The sequence below is a fragment of the Enhydra lutris genome, unplaced genomic scaffold, assembly GCF_002288905.1.
Source record: "Enhydra lutris kenyoni isolate GAN:26980312 unplaced genomic scaffold, ASM228890v2 scaffoldscaffold7, whole genome shotgun sequence".
NCBI classification, from domain to species: Eukaryota; Metazoa; Chordata; class Mammalia; order Carnivora; family Mustelidae; genus Enhydra; species Enhydra lutris.
Genome location: NW_019154091.1, coordinates 10,017,437 through 10,035,799, shown reverse-complemented (window position 1 = coordinate 10,035,799; position 18,363 = coordinate 10,017,437). Strand labels below are relative to the sequence as shown.

Below are 18,363 nucleotides of genomic sequence, written 5' to 3'. Positions count from 1 at the left end.
TTACTCTTATCCTTTCTTTCCATCTTGGTCAACACGGGTTCTCATGTGATTGTGGAGAAGTGTAGTTATCAGTGCAGCCTAGAATGCAGAACTAGCTCATGGGTGTGCTGAAGAGCCGTGTGGACCTGCAGTGGTGGGCATGTGAGAGAGAAATGAAATCTTGTTCTGTTAAGTCACTGAGATTTAGGGCTTCTTTTTTTTACCATAGATAACAGTCTCTCCTGACTGCTCCCATCTCGTTTTAGAAAGTGTTAATTTCAGGACACCTGAGTGGCTCAGTTGGTTAAGTGGCTGCCTTCAGCTCAGGTCATGATCCCAGGGTCCTGAGATCCAGTCCCGCATCGGGTTCCTTGCTCCATGGGGAGCCTGCTTCTCCCTCTGCCTGCCACATCCCTGCTTGTGCCCTCTTGCTCTCTGACAATTAAATAAATAAAATCTTAAAAAAGAAAGAAAGAGTTAATTCCTCTCTGCTATGATAAATGAGATCATTGACACTCTCCCTGTCTTTCCTTCTTCCCTTCTGGATTTTGGTTAGTTACATTGCTATATCACAAATTCAAGATACAATATTTATATTCTATTCTATAATCTAGCTTTAATTTTGATCACTTGTATTATTTTAATATAGTCAATGTTAATATAGCATTGTATTCTCTTCAGTTGCTTATTTTTTGTGGTTTTATTTATTTATATATTAACATTTTATTTATTCATTTGACACAGAGAGAGAGAGAGAGAGAGAGCACAAGTAGGCAGAGCGGCAGGCAGAGGCAGATGGAGAAGCCTGCTTGCCTGGATCCCAGAACCCCGGGATCATGACCTGAGCTGAAGGCAGATGCTTAACAACTGAGCCACCCAGGCATCCCTGTTCAGTTGTTTAAAATTAGTTGTATATTTAAATGAATTCAGTGCCCTGTACTAATCTTTTTGCGTGTCTTTCCTATTACTGATACCAAGAAACAAGTCAAGGGGCTCAGGGCAGACTATCTGACAGGGGAGCATTGTACCCCAGGAAAGAGAAATATTTTATCATTTGTATTGCTTAGAATTTTGGGCACATGTTGATATGAAAAAGCAGATTTTTAGTGGTTTTATTATTGTTTTTAAATTATCTGTAAACAGTGCATCCTTTATTGCCTGCATCTAAAGCAAACATTGCCACTGACCCACTCTTGGTATGCCAGTGCTAGCGTCTTCATTTTATTCACTGCACTTATTAGATAGACTGTCAAGACTTTCGAGGCACCTGGGTGGCTCAGTCTGTTAAGTGTCTGCCTTTGGCTCAAGATATGTTTGCAGGGTCCTGGGATTGAGCCCCAGGTCAGGCTCTACTCAATGGGGATTCTGCTTCTCCCTCTCACTCTCCTTCAGTACTCTCCCTCTCTCTCAAATAAATAAATAAAATCTTAAAAAAAAAAAAAAAAAAAAAAGATTGTTCTGAGCCTTCTTTTAAAAGTCTTCACGGCAAGTTCTTGAGTTTTTATCACTAATTCACTACCAATTACCTATATATTTGAAAACCAACTTGGCTAAGAATAATATTCATAGACTATACTTTATTCCCCTTAGAATTTTGGAGGAATTGCTTTATTATCTTTTGCATTTAAAGTACTGTTGAAAATTTAATGGACTTTCTCCTCCTTGTAGCAACTTGCTTTTTCTGCTTAAGGAATTATTTTATTAGAACCAGAAACTCAATTATTTAGCCAGAATATGTCTCACTATTGATTTACTCTCTTATTAGTTATTCCTGAAACACAGTATTCTCTTTCATCTTAGAGATTCTGTTGCTTATTCATTTTAGGGATATTTTCTTGTTTTAGATCTTTGAATTCTTTGGGCTGGGTTTTCTACTTTAGGGATGCCCATTAACCTTTCAATGGATTATATTTTTCTCTCCTCCACAGTCATCATTTTTCTCCAGTTACTTTAAATTCTGCCTTTTATCTCTGTTTACCTCAAGTCTTTCCTGAATCTAGATAAATTGAATCATGTTAATTCTATTCTTTGGTATTTCCAGTTTATGAATTTCATGATGATGCTGTTTTGGTCCTCAATTTATCATTTTAGTATGACAAGCTGTTTTTAAAATCTCATTTTGTTATTTGATTATCTCGTTGTTAAGCTCTTGTTTACTGTATTCATGTTCCTATTATACCCTTATTAAGTTGTTCTATGACAAAATGCTCTCTCTTATTTTGGCATCTGTGGATTTGTCAGGGTTTTTTTTTTTTCCCATATAATGTTTTCCTTTTTAAATCACTTGTTACTCTAATATGTTACTCATCTGCCAAGAAAAATCAAGGCCATCCCTCCTCAGGTTTAGCCTCAGCATAAGTACAGCCATCTCAGACCCCTGTGCCCAAGGGCTGAACTTTCCCCTACTTTACTTTGGTCCCAGGAAGCCCCACCCTGCTTTGGTTCCAGAAACCCACACCTTGCTTTAGTAACAGGAAGCCATAAATACACCTGCTTTAGTTAAGCTCCGGGTCCAAGTCCCTACTCCGCTGTGTCAGATATACTTGGGCCCAAGCTTAAGCTTGTCAAGTAAACCCTCGTGTGATTGCATCGGTGCTTGGCTCTTTGATGGTCTCTCAGACGAGAAAACTTGGGCACAACATTGCCGTTCCATTTCATTCCATCTTGTACCTGATGGAGCAGCTGGTTTCTGCCTTTGGTGCTCTGATACACTGGGGTGATTTCTCCTTGACCCCCTTCTGACCCTTTAGAGGACTGGCTGTTTCCTGTTCTTTAGCTTAAGGGCACATGTAGGCAGAAGAGTCAGGGCAGGGGACTGAGTTCAGTTGAATTGTTTGTTGTGATATGGAACACCTGTGCCCAGCAGTCTTTACCGAGACCATATGAAATGTCTTGTCATTTCTGCTAGGGATGGTCAGTCCTTATTGTTCACACTTCTGATCTTTCCATACCTCAGTGTAGCAGTTACCATCCTCACTCTACTAAAGTTAGAAGAGAAAAAAATAACCAATTCATTCCCCTCCAGATTTGGGGATATGAGAGTGAATCTTTCAGTTGTTTGTTGAATAATCAGTACAGCTTCAGGGAATCAGGAATTGGAAGGTGGCTCTGCCATCTTTTTTCATTGGCTTATTTTTATTACTTTTTGTTCATTTCCTTAAGTATTAGAGAGAGTGAAGACTGGAACTGGCCTCAGTTTGCCATATTTACCCAGAAGCTGTTTTGGAATCTGTCTTTCTGACTTTCTTCAAATTAAACGTGGATGTGGCCCAGTTCAGTATAGAAAGCCAGTAGCTGCCTATGCTTCGCCTTGACAGTATTTTATTATTATGGAGTCATACCCCCTTTTTATTTTCTATTCAGTCCCAGATTATGCAATATAATTTCTTTGGTTTTTGAATGCTAAGTAACTTAAAAGTGGGAGCATTTGGTAACACTCTAGCCATAGAGTAGACAGCAGAGCTAAGTGAATTTATTTTAATTGTAATGGAGCATTGCTTTTAATTTATTTGTCCAACATTCATTTAAGTAGTGAGTGCTGACTATGTGCTAGGTACCATTTTGGGTGCCTGGGATACCTCATTAAACAAAAACCAACAAGGCTCTCCTGCCTGTGAGGAGCTTCCATTCTAGCAGAGACAGGATGAGTGTGTGGGATGAGGACAGATAGCAGCAACAGATAACGGTGCATTCGTGAGCTACAGATCTGAAAGTACTATGTAGATATGGGGGATCACAGAGTGGAATGGGTGCTGTGATTAAGAACAGGCTGGTCAGTCGGCGGGGGAGGGAGTCAGCTGAAGAACATTCCAGGGAGAGGGACCAGCTGTGCAAGGTCCTACGGTTCCAGGCTGGCTGGTGGTTTCAAGGAGCAGAGTGAATGGCAGGTTGATGGAGTTGAGTCAGGTCTGTGCAAGTCGGTGAGAAAAATCAGTGGCCCAGAAAGTTGTAACATAAACTTTTAAAGTTTTTGTACTATTTTGAAAAAGTTGATTCTACCAGTATTCAGTGGGTGTTTTGTTTGTTTGTTTGCTATGGGAGGATAAGTTTCCATCTGTGATCTTTAAAAAGCTGAAGCAAATTAGCAAAAACCATAATTAAAACCACAGAAGTCTTTGTTCTGTCTAGAAGACATATAGGAAAAGTAATGCAACAATAAATGAATAGTTCACTAATGAGAAATCAAAAAACAAGATCTGTAGAAAATAAAATTGCTTTTTAAAAAGGTAGTATAATATGTTGTATCTAAATGAGGCTTTGGCAATCATCTGGTTTTACTTTTTACAAATGAGAATACAATCCGAGAGAGGCTAAATGTCTTACCCCAAGTTATATGGCTAGTTGATGGCAAATTCAAATGGGGATAGGGCCCACGCCTGCTGATTAATTCTTCGCCCCAAGCTGTGGCCACCCTGCCTCTGGCCTTTTATTTCAGGGAGAACTCCATTATTGCTAATAGTTTTGTTGTTGACCTTCCATGGACTCGATAGTCAAATCAAGTTTTCCATGACAATAAGTATGATTTACTTGTATTTTGCAACAGGGCCTTGTTATTTGAAGTGGGCGGTCAGTTCATCATCCTGGAATCAGTTTTTGAAAGACCAGTTTATTTCTTCACCTCTCTGTGAGGACCACGTTGTTCTCTGTGATTATCTATCAGAGCAAGTGGTTCTAATTAGTTTTCTTTCCAAGGTGCTTTTCTTTCATTTCCCGGCAGCCAGTCCCTCCGCCAAAGGGATTTCTCTGCTGAGCCACTGCACTGGGGGACCTGGGTTCACGTGGGCCCTGGGAGGCGGCCGGTCAGGTTGGCTTTCTCAAGCTGGTAGTACCCCAACCTCTCCGTTCCCTTCCCTCCCACAATAAACTGTTCTTTCTGTCTCAAATACATTCTTTCATTTGTGTGTGTTTTCACTAATGGTGTTGTGTTTTTTTTTCTTTTTTTAAGATCTTATTTATTTATTTGACAGACAGAGATCACAAGTAGGCAGAGAGGCAGGCAGAGAGAGAGGAAGCAGGCTCCCCTCAGAGCAGAGAGCCCGATGTGGGGCTCGATCCCAGGACCCTGGGATCACGACCCGAGCCAAAGGCAGAGGTTTTAACCCACTGAGCCACCCAGGCGCCCCACTAATGGTGTTGTTTTGAAATACATATTTTAGAATTTGCATTGGTATAGGTCTCCTTCTTTTTCTTACATTTCTGCTTTATCCTGACTGTCCAGCATTCCCTTTGTGCCCTCTCAAGTTTGTCTCTTCCCGTAGTATGAGCTCAGATATTGCTTCCAGCAAATTTCTTCCCATAGAATTCTGACATGACCCCTCATGAATCTGTGTGAGAATTTTTCTGGATCTATGAACCCCAAAAGATGACAACTGGGTTATAAGGCATATGCATACTTCCTAGCACAAACAACATGATTTGTATACAAACAGCCTTCTCCGTGTCCCTTATGGGACTTTTTCGGAGTTTTTCTCTGGTACATATACATAGGAACAAGATCATCACCACGTTCCAATTTACTCCCATTCCCGCTTGCTTATGGAATGGCTGCCCAGTCCTCATTCCCACCCGCGAGGAATATAGTTCTACATCTCCACATCTCTGCCAGAACTTGGTATTGCCTAGATTTCTAGGCACAAAAAGGGATTTATCGTGATTATTTCCATTGTTATTTCTTAAATTTCTGGGTTTGAGCCTCTCTCTGAGTTTCCTCTAAATCGAGTCACCTTGTCGTAACTTCATCCTCTTTTCTGTGGAGGTGCTTATCTTTTTCCTCTTGGTTTTCGGGGGGTCCTTGTACATCCACATAGTCCTGTCTCCTGGGCTTTAGACATTGACAAGTATCTTTGTCCATTCTGCTCTGTCATCTGGAATACTGGTCTCCTTCACTGAGCAGAAATTTTTAATTTTGATGGAAAAAAAATTCATCTTTTGGGGATTCATTGAAAAAGACACTTCCCACTGCTGGTAATAAAGATAATCTCCCATTATTTTTATTAACTTTGTAGCTTTACCTTTTATGTTTTACCTTTATCTATACAGACTCCATCACTGTGTAAGGTGTGGTGTAAAAGTATTGTTTTACATTTCCCTGTATAATTAGTTTTTCCCAGTTTGGAGAAAGCCTCTCCTTTCCCCACTATAAAATTTTAATTGTTATTATAGAATTGTCATGTTTATGTAATAATAATGTCATCCCACCCAGGGCACGAATGACTCTCCATTTATTCAGATCTTGCTTTATGTCTTTTAATTCATGCTTAAAATTTTCCCTGTTGAGGTCTTATGTGAACTTTGCTAATTTAATTTCTAGATACTTTATGGTTTTTATTGTTTATTTTTTATCATATTTTGTGTTTGTTGGTTTTTAAGTTGTTATCTGGTGATTTTACTCAGCCCTCTTAATTGTTCTAGTGGATTATCTTTTTTTTTTTTAAGATTTATCTGTTTATTTGAGAGAGAGAGACAGGCGGGGCTGAGGGAGAGCAAGAGAGAGTCTCAAGCAGACTCTCTTCTCAGTGTGGAGTCCAAAGCGGGGCTCAATCTCACAACCCTGAGATCATGTCCCAGGCTGAAGCTGAGTCAGACGCTTAACTGACTGTGCCACCCAGGCGTCCGTCTAATGGATTATCTATTGATCCTGGCCTTTTCTTACATATTAGATCAAATGATCTGAAAATAATGATGGTTTTATCTCTTCTCCTCAAATGCTTGTACCTAACTTCTTTTTTTCTTTATAGCTCTGGTTAGGACCTTGACTATTATATACAACAGTAGTGGTGACACTGGGCATTCTTGTTTTGTTTCTGCCCTTAAAGGGAAAATGTTTAAAAGATATCTATTAAATCAAATGCTTATTGAAGACTTTCATAATCTTCACCAAGTTAAATAGGTTCCCCATATTCCCAATTTTTAAAGAAATCTTTTTAAAAAATCATAAATATGTGTCAAATTTTATCAAATACTTTTTTGCATCTATTAAGATAATGACTTATCTCTTTGGACTACTGAGGTATTGAATTAATTGATCTAGTGATATTAAAATTATTGTAATCCTGGGATAAATTCTACTTGTTTCTAATATATTATTTTATTTTATTTTATTTTTAAAGATTTTATTTATTTATTGGACAGACAGAGATCACAAGTAGGCAGAGAGGCAGGCAGAGAGAGGAAGGGAAGCAGGCTCCCTGCCGAGCAGAGAGCCCGATGCGGGGCTCGATCCCAGGACCCCGGGATCATGACCTGAGCCGAAGGCAGAGGCTTTAACCCACTGAGCCACCCAGGCGCCCCTAATATATTATTTTAAATAGATCTTTTTTACTCAATAAATACTTAGGATTTTTACATGTGAAATAATCATTGAAAAGAACCTATAACTTTTCTTGTATTCTCCTTATCCTGTTTCAAACAAAAAGTAAAGCAGCCTAATAAAATAGGCTATAGAACTTCTGTTATTTTTCTATTTCCTAGAACAACTTACAGAAGATAGGAAATTAAATGTTTCATGAACATTTGAAATAGCTCACCTGTAAAACTGCCTGGGCCTAGGACCCTTGAGCAGGGGAAAGCTTTGATTGCCATTTCAATGTATTTAAAACTTAGGTCTATTCAAGTTTTCTATTTTTTTTCCTGTACCAGTTTTGGCATTATATATATCCCAGTATCAGTTCATCTAGATTTTAAAAATGTATCAGTATACTTGTGAGTGTTTATAAATTATTGCTTAGCAAATTTTTACTCCTACTGCCCTGTGAGAACATTTAATACACTGTCCTGGTGGTCTTAGACTTGGCCACATGCCTTGCTTTGGTCAATGGAACGTCAGTGAACTTAGCCTGCAGAGGCCTTACATGTCCTTGAGGCAGGAGTTAGCCTTTTGCTCCTAAAAAGTGGCTACACTAGAAAGGGGCAGTCTCTTAGTGCAACTTTTTTTCGGTCCAGCAAACCTAAAGCATATGATACTCCCACCAGTGACAGTGGTTCACCGCAGCAGTGAGTTGGGAAGGGTAATATATTACCAAATTCTGCCTAGGAATGTATATAGTTTTTAAAAGTGCAACCCCATATCCAACTGAGTCACTGTTACAAGGAACTCATATGTACTTATATCTCTGGCTATATCACAAAGTAACTGAAGTTTAAAAAGGAATTTCATAGGGGGCACCTGGGTGGCTCAGTCTGTTTAGCGTCTGCCTTTGGCTCAGGTCATGATCCCCAGCGTCCTGGGATGGAGCCCAATGTTTGGCTCCCTGCTTGGGGAGAGCCTGCTTCTCTCTCTCCCTCTACCCCTCTCCCCTACTTGTGCTCTCTCGCACATGCTCTCTCTCTCAAATAAATAAATAATATCTTTTTTTTTAAGGAATTTTATAGATAAAATCCTTTCTGTTATTGTAGATTCCTGAGCAGAGATTTATCTGAGTCTCCTAGCAGCTGTTTATAGGTCTGCCGTGCCTTTGCTTTACTCCGTAATCTTCAGTCTCTGAACTGTGCTTTTGAATCCTGTACAGTTCCTCTTTTTTAGGTCACCATTAAGGTGGCCACATATTATAGAAGAATATAGATCAGAAAGGGGAGGTTGACCAGACAGGAAGATGGGCTTGCAGACTTTCCTTCACCTGGAGATTGCACATTCAGCCAGGATAGACCAGGGGGTGCCGTCCATGCAAAGATTTGTTGGAAGAAATGACTTCTTTTTCTGGAACAAATAAAAAAGTCAGAAGCGCATACCTGTGGAGATGATGAATTAGAAACTTGACTTGGAAGAACTTTTTTAACAATATGATGAGTTTTTTTCCCCTTCCTTCCCGTATGTTCCTCTGTTTTGTTTCTTAAATTCCACATGTGAGTGAAATCATATGATAATGTCCTTCTCTTAACTGTGGGAAACAAGCTGAGTTCTGCTAGAGGGGAGATTGGGGGCGAGGGGTAACTGAGTGACAGGTGTTAAGGAGAGCATGTGATGTAATGACCACTGGGTGTTATATGCAACTGATGAATCACTGAACTCTACCTCTGAAACTAATAATAGACTATATGTTAATTAACAGAATTTGAATAAAAATAAAAGAGTAAAATATGGTACTATACATTGAGTTCCATATTGTGCTCAGCAAGGGGCTAAATCTTGGAGGAGGAAAAGAAGTAGAAGATGTGATCTCTACCCATGAGAGCTCAGGAGACAGAAGTGTCTTATAAGAAACAAAAAAGTTAAGTATGAATCTTTTAGACCTGACTCTAAATGCAATAAGAATGGGAAAGGAGATTTTTGGTGGTTAATTAGGTATGAATGAGGGAGGAGGAGATAATTGGAGATGTAATGACCACAGGGATGGGAGGGTGGAAGGATGGGCGTTCATAGGGAGATGGGGAATAGGGTATTTATCCCTTCAAATGGATGGCTTCGTTGTGGTAGAGGGGTTTGGTAGAGAATGTTGTTTTGTTTGAAACATGGGAGTTTTCACTTCACTGAGAATGGGATTACAGAGTTGCATGCAAGATTTAGAATCTTGGTATGAGAGAGAACATTCTGGCAGTATAGTAGGAGCTAATTACCTGCCTAGGATATTTAAAACCAGTTAACACTTCTGTCACAGCATCTGGTGGTTCTTAACCAGGCACAGTGCTGCCTCAGCCCCAGGTATGTGGACTTATGTGCTCAGACTGGGGTGTTACTAGCGCGTCGGAGGTGCAGGTCATGAACAGGTGCATGGACAGCCCTGCTTAATGGATGGCCCACCTCAAAGGCTTGTGATGCTTTGGTGAGAAACACCGGACTTCCCACACACCAGTCATTCGGCTTCTGCTGCTACAATTTTTGCTCTACATTTGTGCCACCTGTACTGCTAACTCCTTGCTTGTATTTAAATTTACTTTTTATTTAAAAATCTACTTTTCTTTTTTTGTTACTTTTGTGTTATTCTGGATCTGCTTTTTAACTTTTATTTACTTATCTTAATTCTTATAGTCATGAGTTTGAAATGTTATTTATACTTTTCTAATTGTATTAAAATAGATACTATTTTAACAATAGGACTGTTTATTAGATTACTATTTGTTTAATAGATGACTATTCTAATACAGAATGTTCACCTGTGGACCTCTGGATATCCTCTTGTACACTGCTCGTGGTATGCACATCAAGCTCTGCGAAACAGTGGCCAGATGGTCACAGTGGATTAATTTATAGCTTGACCTGATTTTGTATAGTATATCCTTGGATGTTGACACTAAAGCCTTGGGACTCTCATTTTTTTAATTTATTTTTTTAGATTTTTATTTATTTACTTGACAGAAATTACAAGGAGGCAGAGAGAGGGAGAAGCAGGCTCCCTGCTGAGCAGAGAGTCCGATGCAGGCCTCGATCCCAGGACCCTGAGATCATGACCCGAGCTGAAGGCAGAGGCTTAAACCTCTGAGCCACCCAGGCTCCCCACTTGGGACTCTCATTTTTTCAGTAACTTTGCATTCAGCAGAATTCACACGTTGGAAGGGCCTCGTGAGGATACTTCTCCTGCTCGGATCAGATAGCACAAACAGCTGTTATGGTCTCCTCATGTCTGGAAGGTCTCCTTGGAAGGGCTTGACGTGCTCTCAGCTGAGTAGTGCTTCTGTGCCCAGTTATTTTAGCTCTGGCCTGTGTCCACAAACTGCTGGCCATTTCTGAGTTCCAAGGCAGTATTCCCAAGGGATACGTGACCCTGAACGTGCAGAGGAATGAGAGCAAATACTGCACTCACTCCCAAATAATTGACCCAAAGCCTATGTTGCATTAATAGTTGGCCAGGAGTCAGAATGGTGACAGTGTAGCAGAACCACAGAGGCTCCCTCCCCAACACCTGATAAACTGATCCAAAACATTCGCCAACATCAACCAACCAGACAAACAAAAAATCCAATCACAACTTTGATGCCATGTACTTTGAAAAATGGCAGGCCCTTTCCAAAGGAAGAAAACACCCCATCCTGAACCTTCAGAAGCAGTCCTAGGAAAAGAAGGGAGGGAAGGGTACAAAATCCTCAGGACCCCACTAAATCAGATTGGTATGAAAGAAGCTGGTGGAGGAGGTGAGTGGACGATCTTGGTTGATGTCAGGAGATATTGTCAGCAGAGGCTGGAAGGCAACCCAGGGCAGGCCATCTCTGTGCTGAGCTACAGGAAAGAGACCGCAGGAGTGCGTGCACCCTGGCTAGGCAGAACAGGCGCCAGCATGAGACATTTCCTTGGCTTCCAAAAGAGAGAGCAGCACACTGGACCCCCAACCAGGGCAGGCCTAGTGTGTCCTGCCTTTCCTCTGTGGCAGAACACTGCATAAAAAGCATCAGCCAAGCACAAATTGTAGCTCAGAGGGAGAGAGTGTTAGGGATATGTTGGCTTACTATAAAAGAGCAAACAGAAGCTCTGGATAGAGATGCTCATGTTAAATGTGAGCAAGATGAAGGTAAGTGTCATGACAGCTATGTGAAAATGCTACATCAGAATAAAGAAAGGAACATGGATTGCAGAAACAGACATACAATCAGCTGGGCCCGAGCAGAAACCCAGTGCAAGAAAACTCAGCCTCACAAGTATTTCGTGCTGTCAGAGAGCTCAGGATCAATTCAGTGGAAATAAAAACTCAATATAGTTATGACAAGACAACAATGAGATTTTTTTAAATTTTCATTTTTAATTGTGATAAAATATAACATGAAACTTGCCATCCTTTCCATTTTGGGGAGTACAGTTCAGTAGTGTTAAGTACATTCACATTATGCAGCCAAGCTCCAGAACTCCTCTCATGTTGCAGAACTGACTGCCCATTAAACAGTTCCCCATTCCCCCCACGCTCTCCCCTGGTAACCACCATTCTTTCCATCTCAGTGAATTTCAGTAGCACAGGTACTTCATAGGAATGAGATCATAGAGGACTTGTTCTTTGGTGACTGGCTTATTTCACTTGGCATAATGTCTTCAAGTCTTACCCATGTTGTAGCTTGAGACAGAATGTCTTCCCTTTTAAGACTGAATAATATTCTAATGTATGATCTACCACGTTTTGTTTCTCCTTCCATTCCTTGATACACACTCGGTTGCTTCTACTTTTTGGCTACTGGGAACAATGCTGCTATGAAGATGGGTGTATAAATATCTCTTTGACTCACTGCTTTCAGTCCTTTTGGGTGTATGACCCAGGAGTAGAACTGCTAGATTGTATGATATCCCATGTTTTGTTGTTTAAGGAACCATTGCACTCTTTTCCGTAGCAGCTGTGCCATTTTATATCCTCACCAATACATGTTATTTTGGTGGGGGTTTTGTTTGTTTGTTTTTGTTGTTGTTGTTGTTGTTGTTTTGTTTTTGACAATAGCCATCCTAGTGGAAATGAGGTTGAATGGGATTTTTAAAATACACGTTGACGAGGGGCACCTGGGTAGCCCACTCAGTTAAGTGTCCAACTCTTGATTTCAGCTCAGGTCATGATGTCAGGGTTGTGAGATCGAGGTCTGTGTTGGACTCTGCACTGGGCATGGAGCCTGCTTGAGATTGTCTCTCCCTCTCTGTCCCCTCACCCCTGCTTGTGTGCATACATTCTCTTTCTCACTCTCTAAAACAAAAAAAAGAGAAAGAGAAAGTATATAGGCAAGAAATGATATAGGAAAGAAATGAGGAAAGGAAGAAGAAATACCAAGCATTAATGTAAAAATATATAGTTTACCTCTTAAATTTTCATATATTTTTTTCTCAGCGTTAAATCTTGTGTGTGTGTATATGTGTTGCTGTTGTTGGTTAAATAGTTAACTATAGGTCAAAAAGCCATTTAATTTTCACTTCTGTTTCTTTTTTTTTTTTCTGTTAAATTCAAGCAAAATTAAATAACCGTTATGTGAAAAAAACCGATAATACAGTATATATGCTTGAAGAGTTATCCAGAGTAATGTTCACCAACTCTAAGTGGTGGGTTATTGGAGGACTTGCTTTCTCCTTTGTACTTTTTTATGTGGCTTGAATTTTTTTTAATGAGCCCACATGTTTATGAAAGTGCCCATAGTTTTATAAAAGCCATAAAATTGTTACCATTAATATAAAATATTGGTCCATAGTATCATCATTATTCTAGTTGGGTCTTAATCATTTAAAAAAATTACAGTCTTGTCTTGACAAACCCCAGAAAGACAAACTTTTGCAACTCATGCCTCAGATATTGGCAACTGCCTTGGGGCGAAAGGCATGTGCAGTGGAAAACATTAGCTATTCTAATAGGATGCTTTTTGACTTCTTATTGAATTCATAAATCTAAACAACGAGCTGGTGAGTGTGAATTGGGATTGACTCGGATTCCCATGATGCTGGTGACAGAAAGCATGGTACAGTGTAGTGCGGTTTGTTGTGCACATGGCTGAATGAGGAACATGAAAACCGCACTTCTAGTTCGGCCCTAACCAATATGCAGCACCAGAATTTTGGACGTTTGGAGTGCTTCTCACTCTCTGCACTTCCTTATACTGAACTTCTTTCTTTTCTTGAATTTGCCATGGTCTCCTGCCTCCAGGCCTTTGCACAGGCAATTTCCTCTCCTCAGGACACACTTCCTTTCCCTTTATTGGGTTCTTTCTTGTGTTCAGGGCTTAGTTTTAGCCTCCTTCTTCTAGAAGGCCTTCTGCATTGTAACTGATGGTACTTCTTCCTTGATATGCCTGGCAGTCTATAGTCACTCACTTGGTGTCAGAGTTCCACAGCAGCCTGGCCTGGGGGCGACTAGGATCTAGGAAGGGCAAGGTCAGGTTCTCTCATTGCTCTTCCATAGCACAAGTTTTGTTTTCTTCCTCTGGGCTCCACCAGGGTGGTAACTCTCCTCAAACTAACTTGTGGCCTCTGAGTTTTCTTTTTTTCTCAGCAGGCCTCTTCGGTTCTGCTTCTGTTGGAAACTGCAACTTTTCTTGGAAACATTCAAGTTTATCAGGAGAGAGTAGCTGTTCTGTTTAGCCCGTTTCCCTCCAGCACTAGTCATTCCTGCAGGAGAGGGTATCACCCCTGCACCCACAGGCCTGTGTCAGAGGGAACTTGGGCCCAGGCTGGCATTCTTAATTCCCTCTGAACCCCCTGCTTGGCCTCTCTGGTAAAAGAGATGGAGGGAAGAAAGCCTGTTATAAAGCTGTGTGTGCCATGAAATCCTAAACATATGTTTTATATATAAAAAACCAAAAAGAAAGGTCAAATCAGGGGGTGCCTGGGTGGCTCAGTGGGTTAAGGTCTCTGCCTTTGGCTTGGGTCATGATCCCAGGGTCCTGGGATTGAGCCCCACATCGGGCTCTCTGCTCAGCAGGGAGCCTGCTTCCCTTCCACTCTCTGCCTACTTGTGATCTCTGTCTGGCAAATAAATAGATAAAAATATTTGGGGGAAAAAAAAGAGGTCAAATCATTATCAGTGGGTTTCTCTGATGGGATTTCTAGTTATTTTTACTTTCCTGTTTTCACCTTTTCTGTAATAAACATTTTCATAGACGCTAAATGGTATTTTGTAAGCTCCTATATGTAACCTTTGACTGAGCAGCCCCCAAGAAAACTAGGGAAGGTTGGCCCTGCCTGATGAAGCTTAGTGCTGTTCTAGTCACTTTTTTCATCTGTGCCCCCATCTGATGTGTTTGTTTGCTCTTTCCCCCATGTCTGTCTTTTCTCCAGATGACCGGATGACTGGCATCCCTCCACACATCCTCAACAGCTCCCCATCAGACCGGCAGATCAACCAGCTGGCGCAGAGGCTGGGCCCCGAGTGGGAGCCTGTGGTGCTGTCTCTGGGCCTGTCCCAGACAGATATCTACCGCTGTAAGGCCAACCACCCCCACAACGTGCAGTCACAGATGGTGGAGGCCTTCATTCGCTGGCGTCAGCGCAATGGGAAGCAGGCCACCTTCCGGAGCCTGCACAGAGGCCTCCAGGCCGTGGAGGTGGACCCCTCAGTGCTCCAGCACATGTTGGAATGATGGGGTCTCCCGGCACCATCCCATGGGGGAGTGTGTCCCCAAGTTGCGTGGGCGGAATCCTGACTTTCTCCCAGGGCAGGTAGTTTCTGGGCTTTCCGGGGGTGGGGGTAGGAGTGGGGTGGGGGGGGGGTCTTTTCTTTTTAATGATCTGTAAATGAAAGGAGAAAATGAGATTTCCAGTTGGTGTTACTTGAAAGGCCAGATTACTCAGTAGCTCTACCACATCGACTTGACAATTCATTGTTTTTACTGTCTTGAAGATTGCGTTGTTTTAATTGTGCAGGTTTTAATTGTGTGAGTGCCTTTTAATAAACTGGTAAATCATAATGGCTGAAAAAAATTACTGTCTTATCATATTACATGCAGATATCCTATAGATAGATAGAGATATCTGTCTATACCTATCTATATCTATATATAACATCTACTTTGATATTGCCTGGGAACTGAACTGTGGACTTTGCTATTAACGATGATAATAAAAAGTGAATTACTGTACAGAATGTGGCCTTTCATGAGACAGTATTATTTGTTTTTTCTCATTCCTGTAGTGCATAGATTAAGGGTGTAAAATTACAGTAGTCCTTTTTTTGGAACAGAATTACTAGTAGTAACAAAATGGTTACTTTCTCCAGTCAGGATAAATCGCTCAGAGGGGATGTCTGCATTAAATTTAAGACACTGAAGCTCCCTGTAAGGCCAGTTCAGGTACAAGCGTGCATCCCTGAGCCCTTCATCTTTGAGAGATTGCTTAAGAAAATCCTGTGTTTAAAGGATTTAGTTGGGGGACAAAAGAGGGTGTGGTCTTTCCGTTGACATTGTAGTGATTGAAGTGTTAGGCTCCCAAGGAGTATGACTTAGTCTTCTGTCTTTTTATTAATGACACATGGTATTTTTTGACAAATGCTTTCCTGTTTTCAATCAAGGGTTTTCATATATGTGATCTCATTTGGGCCTCACAAAAATGCTATGAAGTAGCTGGTCAAGAGAGGTGAGCCTCCTTCTGTAGTGAGATTAAGTGATTTGCTAGCGGTGAATGAGCTATAAAATGTGTCTTTGGAGCCCTGCTCTTTCCACCTGGTCCCTGCTGCTTCTCCTCCTCTCTCTCCCGTGCTCCTCAAAGAAACTTGAATCCCGTTCTCCTCCTGCTAACAGCATCGCTGTGGACAAGCTGCCCCTCTTCTCTGACCCTGTACAAAAGAGGAAATGATTGTCCTCTCCTCCTAGATTTTTGTGATAATTAAGGGAATAACGTCTGCCAGGGTCTCATCCAGTGCCTGGCCCTTAGTCAGCTCTCAGAAGTGGGAACTGTTCTCTTGCTGCTGTGGCTGCATACGGATCAAGTTCACAGGCAGAGCTGGTTAGTGGCTAGAGCTGAGGGCCCTGCAGGAGGAAGCACTGGGACCGTGTTTCCTGCTAAGCTTTAACATGTGATGTAATTTACTAACTGTACCGTGGGTCCAATCAAGAGAGGGACAGGCGAACAGTCCCAATCCGTGATCTGTTCTTCTGAATAATTGGGGAATCTATTTCCTAATCCTAACCTAACTCAGGATTTTTTTCAAAGGGAAAACATTGTACTTTTTACCTTTATTCCGGGACAAGTATATAGAACGGCTGAGTTGAACATGACGTGAGTGCTCCAAAAGGTGACAGTGATATGTCGATCATATCCTTGTAGATGTCTGGCAACCATATTCCCTTTACTAAAAAAGATCAATTACAGGTCAACAAACAGTTCAAAAGGATGGTCTGCTGGCCTCATCAGCTCTAATTTTCCATTTTGCAGCCCAGCCATTAATTCATTGTCTTGTAAAATTCTCATAGACTTTGGCCCCATGACTGCACTAGTGATAGACTAGACTGTACTTCCGTGGCATCTTCCACACTGCCTGTCATTCTGAATCCTGGACTTGTTACTTTGCTATTTGTTCCCCTGAGCTTGCTAACAGAGAGTTGCTTTGGCTTTTGTTCTCACCGCATTTATTGCCAAGGGCATATGGCTGGGCTCTGCTGCCTCTGACTAGATGGCATTTCAGAAACGGGTCTGATGATTAGCTAGTTCATCTTCCCACCGTTTGCTTGGAAGCGGAATTCGTCATGCACAAAGACACTTCGGTGCTCTGTCCATCACTGGCTGCCAGGGCCGGTAGAGAGCTCTGACTTGCTGCCCTTGATGAGCAGGGTGTCTCCCCCATCACATGGCAGCCGCAGCTGCTGGGCCTGCTCACGTTCTTGCAGAAGATTTGCAGAATGCCAGAAACAGAGCATCTAAGTCACTACCTCGTCTCTGCCTCTGGCTGTGGAGAGTGATGCCAAATGGCATTTGCCTGCCTCCCAGGAGAATCGGGTAGGTGACGTGCCTGCAAGGAGTCCATGTGGTTTTGCCTGGTAGAAGATTCTATGGTTCCAGAGGCTGCCTACCTCCAAACAGAATTCTGAATGAGTACAGGGCAGTGGCAGAACGTTTGCAAGCACTGTCCAGAAAAATATGAAGTCTTACTCCACTTTGCTTCGGGGAGCACATGCGTGTACATTCATGAGTATGCCCTCTAGCTTTTTTTTTTTTTTTTTTTTTTAAACTAGAACTTTTAGGAAGTTTTTCTCAGTACAAAATAGTGAATGCCCATTATAGCAGTTTAGAAAATACCAGTGAGCAAGAATAAAAAAATAAAAATTACCCCTACCCCATCCTCCAAAGATAACCACTAGGACACCCCAGTTTTAGTCTCTATCCCCAGTTACTTTCCTATGGCTGCGTATGCTTTTTATAATGAAAATGAGATTGTATCAAAGCAACTGTAACTAGAAGACGTAGTTAAAGGATATACAAAATTAAAAGATGTGATGTAGGTATCCATAATCCCAGTTTTCAAGATATACTACAAAGCTGTAGGAGTCAGAAGTATGGGCACACAAATAGACACATGGCTCAATGGAACAGAATGCAGAGCCCAGAAACAAACCCATGCATTTATGGTAAATTAATCTATAAGGGAAGAGACAAGAATATGTAATGGGGAAAAGACAGTCTCTTCAACAAATGATGCTAGGAAAACTGGACAGTTACATACAAAGGGATGAAACTGGATCACTCACACCATTCACAAAAATCATCTCAAAATGGATAAGGAACTAAATGTGAGACCTAAAACAAAAAAAGCTCCTAAAAGAAAACACAGGCAGTAATCTCTCAGCCATCACCCTTAGTAATGTATTTATGGATATGTTTCCTCAGGCAAGGGAAACAAAAGCAAAAATAAACTACTGAGACTACATCAAACTAAAAAGCTTCTGCAAAAGAAGCCATCAACAAGATGAAAAGGCAATCTACCGAATGGGAGAAAATCTTTGCAAAAGATATATCTGATAAGGAGTTAATATCCCAAATATATAAAGAACGTGTATAACTCAACACCAGAA

The 18,363-nt window shown here is 41.2% G+C and overlaps 1 protein-coding gene across 1 annotated transcript in view; it reads left to right on the top strand.

Annotated features, from left to right (window-relative positions):
- Positions 1-15,024, top strand: part of LOC111142217 (CASP2 and RIPK1 domain containing adaptor with death domain) — a 176,201-nt gene extending 161,177 nt beyond the window's left edge. The window contains exon 2 of the mRNA XM_022495247.1: positions 14,639-15,024. Coding sequence (XP_022350955.1) covers positions 14,639-14,940 — 302 coding nt within the window. The 3' untranslated portion in view covers positions 14,941-15,024. The remainder of the gene's footprint in view (positions 1-14,638) is intronic.
- Positions 15,025-18,363: the final 3,339 nt, after the last annotated feature.